Source organism: Toxotes jaculatrix, chromosome 1 (assembly GCF_017976425.1).
Source record: "Toxotes jaculatrix isolate fToxJac2 chromosome 1, fToxJac2.pri, whole genome shotgun sequence".
NCBI classification, from domain to species: Eukaryota; Metazoa; Chordata; class Actinopteri; family Toxotidae; genus Toxotes; species Toxotes jaculatrix.
Window position 1 is genome coordinate 27,512,217 of NC_054394.1, and position 16,293 is coordinate 27,528,509.

The following is a 16,293-nucleotide window of genomic DNA, read 5'->3' on the forward strand; positions in this document are numbered from 1 at the left end:
AGTCAGAGTTTGGATTTTTTAACTTTTCTGCCAACAACAATTATAATGTTTCCTCAACTTTTTCCCAACATGTGACATTTGTGTTTTTACGGCCCCAAACTCTCATGACCCCAGTAGTAAAGGCAGCTTTCATGGATAACACAGAAGTGCTGACACATTTAACAGATATTTTTTTATTTCTTACTGTAGCATTTATTTATTTAGAAAATAAACCTATTGTACCTCTGATCCTGTCTGCACATAAGATGACCCTATGTGGAACCTTACATTTCACTGCTTAAATACCCCTCCACACGTTTTAAGACATATAAAAATAATCTGCTCTGAACAATAATGTGTGTCTGATGTGGTATTTCCCACACACATAAAAAAAGTTCGGTTACCTGTTTAAATTTTTTAAAATGACATTTAATCCTTTCTCACTGAACAAATGATTATTATTATTATAATATTCAAATGTTGCTCATTTTGAAAGTTTAACAGCTGAACTCAGGATGCCTCTGACTGCACTTCACTGTTTATGCACTGGAAGCTTCAAGTTTCCACATCAAACTTGTGTAAGTTGTATATCGGACCACTATTGTCTTTTTTTTTGTTGCAGTGTCATTAAATCCTGCTCATGTGTCCACATCTTAGACAGAGAAACTTTCCCCAGCAGATGAATGTAAAAACAGCCTTCCAGTGTCAAACTCCGAACACACATCACTCTGCACAGTGAAGCTCAAACAACTGAAGTAACAGAAGGCAAAACATCGTTTTGAATCGATGGAGGATTAAAAGTTTTGCTTGGCCATTTAATGTCTGGAGAACAACATGTGTAGATTAAGACAGCAAAAATGTTTTAACACACATAAAAGTAATGGTTGAGACTAGTTGATATAGTGTAGTGTTGTGCAGTGTGGTGCATGTGTCACAATAAAACGACTGCACGGAGGAGCCAAACAAGGAAACTCTGAACTAAAATCACTTATCTCCTGATGTGAATACAGTGAGGGCTGTCCAGCAAAGTAGGGAGTAAACTCTGTGGCACTTCATCATTATATTCATTATAGTCATATTAAATACCGACTCAAGATGCGTTTTCCAGACAGTCTATTAATGAGCCACAGGACCCGCTGTGGCAAATCTTCCAAAACCTTTGGCACAAGTTCTCAGCTGTCTGACCTGATGTCACCGTAGATGAGATCATTACAGCTATTATGAATGAGGAGGTGTTTGTGATATTGTTGGATGTGCAGCTTAAGCCTCGTACAGGGGGAAACATTAACTGACCACATGATGACTGCATGTGCGCCATATTCGGCCATCTACAGCGTTTTACGCACTATTACGCACACGTAATCATGCGTCATTCGTTGGTCTAGAGGGACAAACAAGGTTTGACAATTAAGTTTAAAGTGAGATACTGTTAAAGGTGTTGCACATCTGAACATGGCACGTAATGAGTACGCTTGTGTTTATCATTCGCATATTTGCTTAAAATTTCAGGAGCCTCATTCGCTCATTAACATGACAGTGCACCTCGTTTTCATCATCACTGTATAAAAAAAAAATCACAGTCACACACAAACTGCAGGCTACGTACCTTGGAAGACATCCACATCCCGAAGATCCTCTGAGCTCGGAGATAATCATAGTCCTCTTGAGAAAAAAAAAAAAAAATTTGTGCACGAAGTCCAGCGGACAGGAGAGGAAGTTGCTCGCAAACTCCCCCTCCGAGGAGTTTCCACAACAGAGTCATTTTTGCTATAGCTTTCCATCAGCGTCCGTGTAAAGGGATATTGTCATTTTGAGGTGGTTTAAATGAAACTGGGGAAACTGCTGTCGCCAAGGCTCCATGCCTGTCCATACAAAACCTGGCGGGGCAAGTCATTTCTCCAGCCATTTTTTTTTTTTTTAAACTCTGATGATTCATGTGCTTAGCTCTCATGGTGGGTCAACATCACAAGGCTTACTTGGCCTGTTGTGGAAAAGCGTTTTTGTGTAGGTGTCATAAAAATAATTCTAGCCCTGCTTTTATTTGATGACTGCTAAATGCTATGTCATATCAATGAGCGTTTTGCTAATATTAAGTGTTGGAACAGTAACAAGTCTCTGCATCTGTCTTCGGCTTTTCCTTTATTTGGACTCCAATTTATAGCGTCAGCGTAAGAAAGGGCTTATAAATATCCTTAGTTTTCCCTCTTTGTGAAAGTTGCTCGAACATTCTTCAGCTAAGTGGTCAGAGGATGACTAAATTATTGCCATTTGCATGGCCTACAGTTTTTGTCTCTAAAATAAAAATCTGCCAAACCCAGCGCAAATTCTACATTAGTGCAAACGAATTTGAACTTTATTGCATAACAGCAAAAAAATGATCGTCCCTATCCTTTCTGTTATTGACTGATGAAACTCATAAAGTGCGAATGCATAGCCTGTCTTCTCTAGAATTTAGATTTTATGTCAGACTTGGAAGCCCGCACAGGTTAGATGAATGAATTAATCAACCCATTAGGCAAATATTGGTCGTAATTGTTCCTAAAGTGTTCGTGGGTGTGGAGAAGATTTGGGAGAAATTATTCTTCTGTGATGGAGCGAATGAAAAATTCCAATTGGTGACTTGCGTGTGTGTGTGCGCGTGTGTGTGTGTGTGGGAGGGGGGGCTCTGAGGCGTGCGTAAAACTTGTTGTGGGGAGACCACCTGCTGTTGGGCATACAGAATCTTTATAGGGAATATTCTTCTTCAGAAAAAAAAGAGAAAAAACGAAACTCTACTTGTAATCACACGTCAGTCTGAATGGATTTTGAGTTAGTACTGTTTTTTCTGCTTATGTCTGTGCCGTTTCCTTTACTGGGGCTCTTGTCCAGGCCGCAAAGCGACTCCGTTACCCCCTCCTCCATCTCCATATACTCCGCTTTGTCACCCAGCGAGGATCCAGAGGGCGAGCCTTTGAATTTCCTTAGAAAGTCCGGGAAGTAAGGGCAGCCCGGGGGCATGCTCTCTACGACCGGCGGCTGGTCTTCGTTGTCGGTCTCCCTGTGGTAAAAGTAGTTGAAGTTGGACACTATGACCGGCACCGGGAGCGCGATGGTTAACACGCCCGCGATCGCGCAGAGGGAGCCCACTATCTTCCCACCGACTGTGATGGGCTTCATGTCGCCGTAGCCCACCGTGGTCATGGTCACCACGGCCCACCAGAAAGCGTCGGGGATGCTCGTGAACTGGGAGGTGGGCTCGTCGGCCTCGGCGAAGTACACCGCGCTGGAGAACAGGATGACACCAATGACCAGGAAGAAAATGAGGAGGGCCAGCTCCCTCATGCTGGCGCGCAGAGTGTGACCCAGGATCTGCAGCCCCTTGGAGTGCCTGGACAGTTTGAAGATGCGAAACACCCTGACAAGGCGGATTATTCTCAGGATGGCAAAGCTCATCGCTTGCTGCCCGTTGCCTTGGTGCTGCGCCAGGTCCGTGCCGAGAGTTATGAAATAAGGCAAAATGGATACAATGTCTATTGAGTTCATAATGTTTTTAAAGAAAGCGGTTTTGCTTGGACTCGCAAAGAAGCGAACTATAATCTCAAAGGAGAACCAGATGATGCAAACCGTCTCCACGATGAAAAACGGGTCGTTGAAAGGAGTAAATCCGTGGTCAGGTTGAGTGGAGTTGTGTCGTGGCTGTAGATACTCTTTATCATCCCTGAACTCCGGCAGCGTCTCCAGGCAGAAAATGACAATAGAAATGACTATGACCAGGACGGACACGACTGCTATCCCCCTGGCAGGACTCGAGCTCTCCGGATACTCAAAAAGCAGCCAGATTTGGCGCTTGAACTCGTCCTCTGGCAGAGGTTTTTCCTCCTCTTTGACAAAGCCCTCATCCTCCCGAAACTTGAGTATCGCCTCCTCCCCGAGTTCATAAAACTTCACCTCCTCGGAGAAGATGTCAAACGGGACGTTGACTGGTCTTTTCAACCGGCCCCCTGACTGGTAATAGTAAAGAATGGCGTCAAAACTTGGTCTGTTCCTGTCGAAGAAGTATTCGTTCCTCAGCGGGTCGAAGTACCTGATTCGCTTGTCGGGGTCTCCCAGGAGAGTGTCCGGGAACTGAGTGAGAGTCTTTAGCTGAGTTTCAAACTTCAGACCCGACACGTTGATGACAACTCTCTCGCAGCAGCCGCACTCGCTGTAAACATTTTCGTATCCGGACTGAGGGCGCCTGTCAGTGATCGACACGGTCTCCTCCTCATCATCCATGTTACACAGAAAGCTCGACCTTTTGCTTCCCCGGTCCCCCTCCTCCTCCTCCTCTTCCTCGGCTCCCTCGGCCTCTTCCTCCTCTATCATGATGTCCTCCTCGGATCCGAGCAGCGCCAGCTCCGAGTGGCGCAGATCTCCGCCGAGAGTCGTCCGGCTGCGTCTCCACCGTCCGACGCCGCGCTGCTTTTTCCGCTCTCTGAGAACTCTCTGCTGCTGCTCGGGCTCCTGCTGGTGCTGTGGCGGCTGCGAGGAGGAGGTGGAGGAGGAGGAGGGGCGCGAGGCGGTACCGCTGCTGATGTTGGCGTTCGTGGAGGAGGCGGCGCGAGACTGATGCTGGCGGTTGTTAAGGAGATGAGCGCTCGAGGAGGAGGTGGAGGTGGACCCCCCCACGCCGCCGCCACCGCCGCCGCCTCCCTCCGCACCGGATCCACCTTCGGCAGCGGCCGCTGCAGCCGCCGCTCTAGACTGTGCAGCCTGTCGCTCCCTCTCGCGCTCCCTCTCCCGTGCGCGAGCTTGGGCATATCCGTAAGGCAGGTGACTGTTGCACCCGCCGTCCGCGCCCACCATGGCAAACTCCATCTTAAGTCAATGAGCGGTTCGGTCCGTGAGCGCTACGGTGACCGCCTCAGGGCGACGCGGACGCAGGCCAGAGGATAAAAGTTGCAGCTCGGAGCGCGCAGAGAGAGAGAAAATGAGACATCAACCGGTTCGGCCAATCAGTTGTGAATATGAGAATGTCAGAATAACAAACACACCTCAGTCGGGTCCATGCTGAGCGCAGTCCATGTGGCTACTTACATGATAGGAGATATTGATCAGCCTATGTTCCCGTTTAGGCACAGGCCTTCAGTGTTTTATGACATCATTACCATAACCAAAAAATGTGAGGGCCGGTGGCATAGCCTGTTACGCAGACGCTCTGTGTCAAACTTGCAGCGCCCTTTATTTGTGGAGCATTATAAATCACCAAGTCAACAAGCCACACCAAAACAGTCTCCCCTCGGTTTCTCCGGTGCCCATCAGGTGGTTAATTTCTCTGCGACCAAGGCTTGCGTCCAAACTCGCCTTTAGATCCGCCGTGGCCACTCGTGGTTGCCATTTTATGTGATGAGATGTCAAAAGAAAAAGAAAAAATAAAAAAAAGAAAAAAGGGGGAGGAAGAAAAAAAAGAAAAAACTGGATCCTGGTTGTTATGTTATGGAGCTCCGGTGAATCTGAATGACTTTATCCGTCTGACGCTCTCTGGAGCTGCGAGAGAAAGACAGGACAAGACATAACAGCAGTTGGTTCCAAATAATAATAATTTTAAAAAATGATGTATTCACATTGATGTTCGTTGTTCTGGCGACTGCATAGTCCAGGATATTACGCATCTTTTACAATATGAGGCGGTAAAACTTAATTGGAATATTATTATTATTATCATCATCATCATTATTATTGTCATCATCATTATTATCATTATTGTTATTATTATAGAGTTAGGATGGAGATTGGCTTTCGGAAATTAATGCATGGAAGACATTTCTGTTACGCACGAAATATTTCAGCTCATTAAAATAGCCTCCCTTCAGTCTGACATTCATACTTACATGTGAAAAGGGGCCAAACGAAATAGCCTCAGCCCCCCTACAAACAAATCTGCTGGAGGAGGAAGAGGAGGAGGAGGAGGAGGTAGGCTAGGCTAGGTGAGGATGCAGTTCTTCGCTTTTGCCCAAATTCCCTACTTGATTTTAGGAGGGGGGGTAATATCACAAATCGCTCGTCGTATCCAACCACGAACCATAACATCCACTCTATACATCCGTGGTCTGACGCACTCTGAGGAGGACACTTTTTGTCTGCGTCTCGACGTCTTGTCTGAATTCAACAGGATCTATTGCCACTTCAGCCCCCGTTTGTGCTGCATCGCTCCTGGTACACTGGCAGCAATAATCATTTGGGAAGAAGAAAAAAAAAGAAAGAAGAAGAAGCAGGTGTGCAAGCAGCGAGTTGGCATCAATGACAGCTCCACACGGTCACGGCGAAAAGATGCGAGGGTGGGTAAAAGTTTACCTTCTCACAGGCGAGGGGAAATGGCCCCATGGTTGAGTCTGAGCATCACACATCTGTCTGTCTGCCGCTGTAGCCCTACCTATACTCCTGTATCCCTCCCATTGTGTGTGTGTGATGATGGAGAGCCTCGGTGAGAAAGTCGTTCATGTACCGCAGCGCATGCAGGCGGTGCTCGGTCCTCCCCCAGTGGATGCAGCCGGTCACTGCGCACCGTGCTGCAGTCTCACACCCGAGCCTCCCCTGCCCTTCATCATCACTGCTGGGTGGCAACCGGTGTCCTTACAAAAAAAAAAAAAAAAAAAGTAATGCGTTACTCTACGTTCACTAAAATCTCCCTCCCGACTCACCTAAACATCTACTGTTTTTGTCCTGTTTCACATTTAGAACTTATTCTGGGAAAACGTGTCAGAAATCTTTACTTATTTCCAGTATTTTGTCTTCATGGAATATCACCCACGTGACCTGAAGTCCACATAAAGACTTCACCTGAACCTGCACAGGTCTGGGTCCAACACCCAAATACTGATTCAGCACCAGGCCTATTCATTCATTCATTAGAGCTGTAATAATGAGTCAATTAATTGATTAGTCGTGTCATAAAAAAAATAATTGGCAACTATTTTTGATAATTGATTAATCATTTAAATCGTTTTTGACACAAAAATATAAAGATTGTCTGTTCTGTGGGTTTTTGACTGTTAGCCACACAAATCAAAGCTCCTGAAGCTGTCACTTTCTCCTTGGAGAAACTTGGGTGGATATTTTTTTTTTCTCTTTTCAGACATTTTACATCCTGAGTGATTACTGAGGCTGATCAATCACAAAAATGATTGTTAGCTGTAGCCCTAATTATTATGTATTTCCTTGACTCAAATAGCTGTTTAGCTCTTTGCTTCACTAACCATCAGAAATCTTAATGTATCTGCAATTTCCCCTGTGAGTAAACAGGAAAACTCAGCATCATTAATTTCCATTGTTTCTGCCTTTACTTTGGTATTTGATTAAGTAGAGCTAGCACTTAATAGAGAATACCACCCATTTTCATTTATTTGTCCATTATCCTTTCGGCGTGTCCCCGAACAGTCCGGTCAATAGAAATCAGAGAGAAAACCACTGAATTTGTGTTGACGCTGCAGATGTAAAATCAGCAGCTGCTCAGACGAGTAATGGGCTGTTACAGTACAGTACAGTACAACATTAGAGCATAACCACAGTGGAGATTTGCTTTTGACAAATCCCCAGCGGCATAGAACATCTCAGTACAACATGTAGAAACGTCACGTATAAGACACGAGTGACATCAAATCTGCATGTACACATCCAGATATGCAAACTACAACCCTAGAAGTTTCCGGTTGCTTTGAGAATGAAGCACTTTTGTAAATATTCTTTCTGCCAGTTTAACACTTTGCACTTTTTCTTTTACTTCTTTTTTTACATCATTAATGTGTGTGAATTCAGCAGTAAAAGCGGCACGTTTGTAACAAAATGTAGATTATTAATTATTCAGATTAATGTTTCTATGGAAAACAAGCCAAAGATCTTCAGCTTCAACCTATTTTTGTTTTCCTCTCATCCTCTCACACCACCATTATGACAACAACAAACATAACTTGTAGGAGACAGAGTTGTGTGACAAACATCTGCCTGTTCACATCATCAAATTTAACACCACACATTGATTCACATTGATCTATTTTTTCCCCCAGTTTTTTCTTTGTTGAATCATAGTTTGGTGAAGTTTCAAATGTTTGCAGGTTTGTAGATTTCAACCAAACCTTGTTTTTAAAAAAGTGGTGGAAAATAAAATACAACATTCATAAATCTATACATGAGGATGACAACCGGCCCTGAAGTGGCCAAACACTTGCAGAACCCTTTGCTCAGGGCACTGCCAACATCGACCCGATGGTGGTAGCAGATAAAACCCAACATCTGAAACGACGATGTGTCTGTGCCTTCAGAAAATGTTGCACAAAATGACTCAATTATAATGAGCCACAGCGGTTTCAGACACCTCCTTTTCTAATTTCAATCATATAATTTAAAGCTGTAGTGCACCATTTCATACAGTGTATAATTAAAGGTCATCTTCTCGCCTTAAACTAGCTTATAAGAGAAACAGCACAACACTTTACTCTCTATATTCTTTATCTTTCACATCAGAGGGAACTGAAATAACCAGATTATTTTGAGAGTAGGAGAGAGTACAGCTGCCAATTTGAAGCGTGTAACACAGCAAGCAGTCTAACAAATGACTGTGCTCAGGTATTAATTAGTCAGACGGCGCGTTACTATCGAAAAAGCAATTAAGAATGCATTACTTTTTTGAGTAATGAGTATCGAAAACCCCAGACAAGTCAGTGGAATGAATATCGTGGTGATTTTTCATCAATGTGGCCACATTAGCTCTTATTTAACAAACAGATAGCTTGTTTTTGAGCGTTGTATCATGTACACAACAAGCAATTTGATGATTAGTGACCAGTCAATGGACTATATTATCGTACATTGTTCTATAAAATTACCGTTGGTCTTTGTCAGTAGTGCACGTAGCCCCGTCTTTTGGGAGAGCAGATGCACTGACTGAAAAAAAAACAAAACAACAACAGACATTTCGGCACCTGGCGAGGTAACTGTTGAGTCACTGTTATTGATCACCCACCCTATTGCCACCACAGATTTATTGGGATCATTTTGTGCTGTGGGACAGTAAAGGTCTTATTCATTGCACCTTTGAAACCTCCCAGATTTAATTTGATTGTGCAGATAATTGGTTTTTCAGCAGGTAACACTGCAGGCCTGGTGCTGTGGTGCTCAGTAATCAGCAGCTATAGGCCGCTCAGTCCTGTCCGTTTGATTCAAACTATCCGTTCGACTCAAAAACTCTAATTAGGACAAGAACAGCCTGTTATTCCAGACCGGAAAACGGATACAATATTCCTCTAAGGAATCCTAATCGTTCCCTGAGGTGTTTTTTTTAAAACCTCTGGTTGTAAAACTCCTGTAGGGATATTTTTGGTTGCTTGTGCGGGCTCCTACTAAAACGTATTATACGTTCACCGTGCTTCTTTTTTCGTGAGAGGAAATCTCAAACAAAATGTAAAATCCAATGCAGAGGCTTATGCTTGTGAAATAATCAGTACTGCTGACTGTGCAAATATCACTCACTGATTCTATACAGCGCTCGTCCTCACACTCCTCTCTCTCTCTCTGTATTTCAGATACTTACCTAAGACATTAGAGGAGCTTTGTATTTTCTAGTCTGTACAACATGTAGGCAGTCTTCCACCCACCACACACACACACACACACACACACACACACACACATCATGCACACTCACCCCTTGCACTTCATTGAGTATCCACCTCAGTCAGCACCAGGGGGAGTTGTGAGGTCAGTAATAATAAGAGGTGATAGAGTGAGGATAGGAAGGTGCCTTGTTTCACACAAGTTTAGTTGCACTCTGAACTGATGCCAGAGCTGCAACACTGCTGCATCTGTTGGCAACAGCCCTCAGTGACGCAAGTCCAGCTCACTCAGTTCAACTTATTGGAAAGGAAAAAAAAACAAACATTTAGATTTGAAGAATGTGACAGAGTGGTAGGATGTGCATTTATTTACAAATCACCCATTTGTTCACCACTACAACAAAGACTTTTAACACAGGAAAATGACCAACCCTCCATTCAAAAGTAAAGTTTCCTCTGTGTAATTTGTAAAAGAACATAATTTGAAACTAGTGAACAGAGTCAAAACAGTTTGAGACTTTTGACACTGAAGTCTAAGAGTCAATGATGCAAAGAAAACATTTTAACCTTGTCAGTATGATGGAAAACCAAGTTTTGCATCAGCAGAAAGGAGGAAATTTCCATTGTTTTTTTTTTTAACCCACAGGATTTAATGCGGGAAAGGGGCCTTCAGTGAGATATACGCCTGAGGACGCCTCTGACTATAGGTAGCCGCTTCGCACACGTTTGTAATAATAACCTTTAGTAACTCCGAAAGTTTAAAGTGATTAACTGTGCTCGACTCATCAAGTGTATAAAACTGAACTTTGAATAACTTATTATGTTACTTTTGACACCGGTTTCCTTAGAATAATTAGTTTGGCCAACAGACTTTCGTATTAAGATCACATTATGATTGTGTCAACCTGATGCACCACTGAAATTTGGTAAAATATACTATTGACTTCTTGAAGGTTTCAAGACTAAAACACAAAAAGAAATAGGAGACTCCAGGGCTGTAGCTCTTTTTGAGGACACCAAGGTCGTGTCTTCAGTTATTTTATTTGTATGAATTTTGGGGGAGTTATGTTAGATATAAAGGGTTTTATTTTTTATTATAACACATATTCCACATGTTGGATTTTTAAGGCTGATTTCTGATATTTGTCAGTGTAAAGTTAAAATGAAAGGGATAAAGAATTACTGAACATACTTGTCTGTAGAGAAGCTACACTGAGACATTTAGATTCAATATCGGGAAATATAATAGTTACACTTTACTTTAGTGCCCCATTTGACATTTATAATCGGTATACAGGTATTTAATAAGCAGTTTATAACACACAATAATGTAGTTGTACAGGGGTTTTGTTAACGTACAATATCTGTCAATCACTATAACTTATTGTACCTTTGTTTTATCATATCATTTACTATATTCACCTATGGCCCACAGGCGGACTCACAATAATAAACACCTATATTATAGATGCTGAATATGAGAATGTATAATTAAGTGTTACCAGTTAAATGAATAAATAAAATGTTGCCAGGTTTTTTTTTATTCCATATCTGTTGTTTTACTTTCTTTTTCTTTTCTTTTTTTTACTAGAAAATGAGATGTTTAACACACAACAGCAGAACTGAGATATGCTAATAAAAGAAATAAAACAACAGCTATGGAATGAGATTGGATGTAAAAACGGTACAGGAGCAGAGAGAACAGAAGGCAGAGAAGAATCATCAGCAGTCGATACACACACAAACACACCTACCACCTACTTCCACACAGAAACATCCAGCACAGTCACCAAACAGAAGTCTTGTCCTTGGCAGAGCTGTGGAGGCGTTTGTTTAGACCTGATGGAGGGAGGGAGGGAGGGAGGGGGGAAACGTGAGGGTAGGGTGATGCAGTGCATTCGGGGCCTTGGTGAGTGTTTTTGCATGCGACACAATGATTTTAAAGGAGCGTGTTTCTGTCGGCGACTGCGATCATCACAAACTCGTACGGCAGCAGATGGAGCGGCAGAGGAGGCGAGGCTCTGCAGCGAGGGGAGCAAGGTGTGACTGAGTGGGTTTGTGGATGTTGTCGGTCCTGTTACAGCAGTGTTTACGGTGTGTTGATAAAAAAAAAAAAAAAAAGCGAGAGGATTCTGTTCCAGAGCTCAAAACCAATGACCCATGACTCAAATTCGTGGCGTCAGCAAGATGTACGGCTCTGAGCTGTTTTCTATGAGGCTTCGTATAAAGCTTGTTTGAGCTTTTGCACCCAAAGGAGATGTTTTTTATAGTAGTTCCCAGAGTTATGAACCAGAAAATCATTGTGGGCACTGAAACCATCACCTCGTCCATCATTTCCAAATTGATTCCCAGTGGACCCTCTCTTCTTATGGCTGTGGGAAGGAGGGAAGTAAGACACTCCCCAAGGTGTCTTGTGCTTATTTTAATGCTTCTTTTGTGTTGTTTTCTTCTAGCTTGAAGCCCAAATTAACTATTTTTAGGACCATAACATTGACATGTACTTTAAAGTCTTACGTGCCCTTTCCAGATTCCAGGTGGAGTGTAAATAAGGTGTTTATGCGATTAGCATATCCATGCAGTGCAGGCGTGAATGTAATGTTTTCAGCTTCATACTTAAAAAATCAATTTGCGGCAGAGACGCGCTCATTTTAAGAGGAATTACCAGCTGTTATAGAAACTGCTCAGAAAATGACTAATGAAGTCTTCTACTCTGAATGCAAGATTAATCAGCTATGACTGGTGTTTATTAAGGACAAAACACATGCTAACAATGATGTATTTCAGCTGAGGTTTCCTGAAGGAAGTAGCGCCTTAGAGGACGGGGGTGGGGGTGTGGGGGACACGCTGTAAAAGTCCTTGCAGGCTTGTTAGGCAGGTATGGCAGTTCAGCAGGATGCTGGTGAACCTGAGTCCCTGGTGGCTTCAGTGGCAGACGGAGCAGCAGTTGGATGAACTGTGGCTGCTGCCCAAGTGCTTATATTCTACTGTCACTGCAGACTGTCCAGCTCGTGGCGCAGTGCTAACTTTTTTACTGAATGCAGCAGATGACAGAATTTCTCAGTAACAGGCAGGAGCAGGTTTGGAGGCAGCTTCAACTGTGTGCAAGAAAAGGGAAACAATAAGTAAACTGTACATTTACTCCAGTACTGGGCTTAAGTACAGCGTTGAGGTACTTGTCCTTTCATTTGTCTTTTTTACTCTGCACATTTACCTGACAGCCACGTTTACTTACAGTATTTTATTTTGCAGTCAGATTTTACAGACAAAACATTTGAGCAGTGATAATGATCCATTAATATACATTATACACTAGCATAATACCCTTACTTTTGATTTTTGAAGTACATTTTTCTGATACCTTTATTTTAATGCAGGACTTTGACCTGTAATTGTTTATTTGTTCAGTGTTGAATTGCTTGTTTTATTTGTAAATGATTTGAATTTTTCCTCAGCCACCGGATCCAAGCGAAAACTAAATTGCAGCTCAATTAATTTAAAAAAAACGGTTACAGAGAAAGTTTGGAGTGATTGGTGCAGATAGATTATTCTGATTTATTCCTGCTGATGAGCTTCCCTGCAGCTGTGGACATTGATGTATCGGTTTTCAGATCATGCACAGAAAAATACTTAAAGCCACTGTGGGAAACTTTTCTGACTTTGGCATCCCATCGTGTTTGGATCAAAAAAAGACAGTCTGGCAGTGTCTTTTTTGAAGCCACAGTGTCTTGAATCTGACGCCTAAGATGAACGAGCTGAGAGCAACACATAGATTGTACCAGTATTCACTTGGATGGTCTCATTTTTCAACAAACAAAAACAGAAACCTGTGCCAGAAATATTTGAAAGACGCCATAAATAGATAAAGCTGTGACTCTGAAACGTCACTTTTTGTTTTTTGGTCAGTCTCCCATCAGTCTCTGACAACTCGCTCTGTCGACATAATTCAGTTGATCATGCACTGATAAATTGTGTTTCATGGAAGTGACAGAAATATGCAAAGTCGCAAAGCTTATTTTGATGACTTGTAGAAAAAGTTTTACCTCAGGAAAAGATGCGATGCATTTATAATATAATCACTCAACTGTATAAATATATAGAGAAGAAAGTGTGTTACTGCGTTTAATACAGAGGAAAAAAATGACACAAAGCAGTGATGAGCGTGGCAAATTAATTACTGATGCTCGTGTCGATGTTTTCCATGTCGCTGTGGGGGCAGGTTCGTGTTTATATTTCTGTGGTCCATCTAAGCCTTTCACTCATGTAATCTAAACAAGATTTCTGAAGATACCGACTCGCTCCTCCTCCTCGTGTGTAGGAGGAAAGGCCTTGAGCCACGGGCCATCCCTGAACTGTTCAGAGAAAGAGACGAGGATTTGCGTTCAAGTCCAAACAGGTAGGAAAAATAGCACCGAGTCAAGGTTGCATAGATTAAAGGGATTTATGAGCAGCGCTATTTAAGTAGCAGAGAGGACAGTCACAGGCTGAAAGCCGCTACAGATGTTTTAGACGGTAAAAGAAGAAGGAGCAAGACTTACAAGAGTTCTAAAGGTACGTCTCCTGTTAAAGACTGATTACATCAAACTGCTTAAAATGCATTGATGATTTAAAAAAAAACGTGTTGCAGAACTATGTATGAAGAATTAGATTATCTCATCAAGGTATTTTTTTTAAAATAATATCTTCATGTATATGCTGTGTATCTAAAGGTAATTTAAAGTTTGGTAGATGTGAGAATGAAAGTCTGTGTAGAGGAGTCTAACCAATAAATCTCTTAAAATATGTAAATGGTCATCGACAGTTTCCTTATCCCTCTTTAATCCCTGATCACTTTGTTGTTGAAGGATATTTTCTAACATGCAGCTTTGATGAAAATGTTTTAATAACATTCAAATTACAAAAAAGAAAAAAGAAACGCTGAGATTTCTCCCACCATTTGTTGTCTTCACAGCACTGAAAAAAAAAAAGTATTTTAGAAACATTCAGCAGAAATGTAATCCACAGAACACACCGTGTTTCTTTTGAGTGTGAAAGCTCATTCTTGACCTTGGAAACAGCAACTAAACCTTAACTGTGAGATTTGGTGAAAACCACTAACAGAACCATTAACAGAAAAAAGCTTGTTAATGGTCCTCAGGATTAATTATCTTTCACCTATTATTATTCATCTACTGTTAGATAAAAAGAAAAACTGAATAAAGATATGAAGATGTAGAACAGTTTGTCACAATTTTCTAACAAAACTTATATTCTAACCATACATTTCATTACAGATTCTATTCTAATCTATTCTATACAGCACATACATACCACTGCTAGTACTTAAATAACAGTTTTCTCCTGATGGTAGAAAAAAGTCTCAGTGTTCCACACTTAACTCCACATTAACTCACTGGATCTCCTGACATGGTGATGTGAGACCTGATCCCCTCTTGTGGCAGGAGTCTGTGCTGCACCCAGCAGAGGATGCAGCTGGTTGCCATGGCAGCAGTGCTGGCAGCGCTGGCGGGGGCGGGGCAGGGCTGCAGCATCGGCTGCCATCCAACCAACATCAGCATCCCCGTGGAGAGCTGTGGCCGAACCGAGTTCGTCTACACCACCATATGCGTGGGGCAGTGTTACCACGAGGTAACGGATGATTCAGTTAGTTATCTGGATAACTCAGATCCCTCTCAAATTTTGAACACGGAACAACATAAAAAGACCTGTTGCTTGTTTTACTTTTTAAAAGCTGCTTCCTGAAACAACTTTTAAATAAACCTTTGACAGTGACAGAAATCCTAAATGATCTATTAGATTTAAAGAGCTGCCGAGTGAAGACTGTAGCAGGTTACAGTCCTGTATTTTAAATGTCTCTCCCTGTCTCTTGTTTTCTAAAATGTTCCATTCCCTCTCAATAATTTTATTTACCCTTGGTTTTTTAAAAATCTATTTTACTTTAATTTTTTAAAATGATTCCTTTTCTAAATCATTTCATTGAAATAATTGTAATTTTTTTTTGTTTAAAAAGTTTCAGATCCTTCTGCATCATTCTTTCACTGTTTGTTTTTTGCTCATACATGTGTTTGTGTGTTTTGGTGCTGATGACAGGATCCAGTCTACATCGGCCATGATGACTGGGCTGTACAGAAGGTCTGTAACGGGGACTGGTCCTATGAGGTGAAACACATTAAAGGATGCCCTGTCGGCGTCACCTACCCTCTGGCCAGAAACTGCGAGTGTATGGCATGTAATGCAGGAAACACGTACTGTGGGCGCTTTCCTGGAGACATACCCAGCTGTCTGTCTTTTAAATAAGCTTTCGTCCATCCTTACATTTACCTATTACCTTTGTGTCACTTGTCCTAGGTCTAAAATAAACAGGCATTGCTTAAGTTTCTGGGGTTTCTCTTTTTTTTCACAAGTTACATTATCTTTTAAATTTGTCCTTCCATATCTAGTAACAGCGTCCACAAGAACGGCTGTCTTTAATCCAAGTCATCTGTCAGGTAGTATTGGCAGCAGTACGTTTCAACCTGCTTTGTTCTGCCATCATTAAAATCCCCAAAAGTTTGTCAGCACAGAGGAAATGTGATAAGCCAGTGCAGGAGAAATTGTCTGTAGATGCCGCAGTGAGATAGCGGAGCGACTTTAAAGTTACAAAGGCAGACTGGAGATTAAATGTCCCACCAAGGTGACTGACCCCTGAAATTCAATAATCCTCAGATTCGAGTGTTCGTGCTGAGAACAGGAAGTCCTCCTGGAAGAGAAA

At 42.2% G+C, this 16,293-nt stretch overlaps 2 protein-coding genes across 2 annotated transcripts; one reads left to right on the top strand and one right to left on the bottom strand.

The window, feature by feature from the left end:
- Positions 1 to 2,760: 2,760 nt before the first annotated feature.
- On the bottom strand, positions 2,761 to 4,815 carry kcna4 (potassium voltage-gated channel, shaker-related subfamily, member 4). The gene has a single exon (XM_041033935.1). The coding sequence runs from the start codon at positions 4,813 to 4,815 to the stop codon at positions 2,761 to 2,763; it is 2,055 nt and encodes a 684-aa protein (XP_040889869.1).
- Positions 4,816 to 14,993: 10,178 nt separating this feature from the next.
- On the top strand, positions 14,994 to 15,839 carry fshb (follicle stimulating hormone subunit beta). The gene is made up of 2 exons (XM_041042998.1): positions 14,994 to 15,170; positions 15,633 to 15,839. Exons 1-2 carry the CDS (start codon positions 15,009 to 15,011, stop codon positions 15,837 to 15,839), a joined length of 369 nt encoding a protein of 122 aa, XP_040898932.1. The 5' UTR covers positions 14,994 to 15,008.
- Positions 15,840 to 16,293: the final 454 nt, after the last annotated feature.

What these genes read in the sequence shown, in the direction of transcription:
- kcna4 (XM_041033935.1), bottom strand. Translation starts at nt 4,815, where the DNA reads ATGGAGTTTGCCATGGTGGGCGCGGACGGCGGGTGCAACAGTCACCTG.
- fshb (XM_041042998.1), top strand. Translation starts at nt 15,009, where the DNA reads ATGCAGCTGGTTGCCATGGCAGCAGTGCTGGCAGCGCTGGCGGGGGCG. An exon ending in TGGGGCAGTGTTACCACGAG is followed by an intron (nt 15,171 to 15,632) that starts GTAACGGATGAT and finishes TGCTGATGACAG; the next exon opens with GATCCAGTCTACATCGGCCA.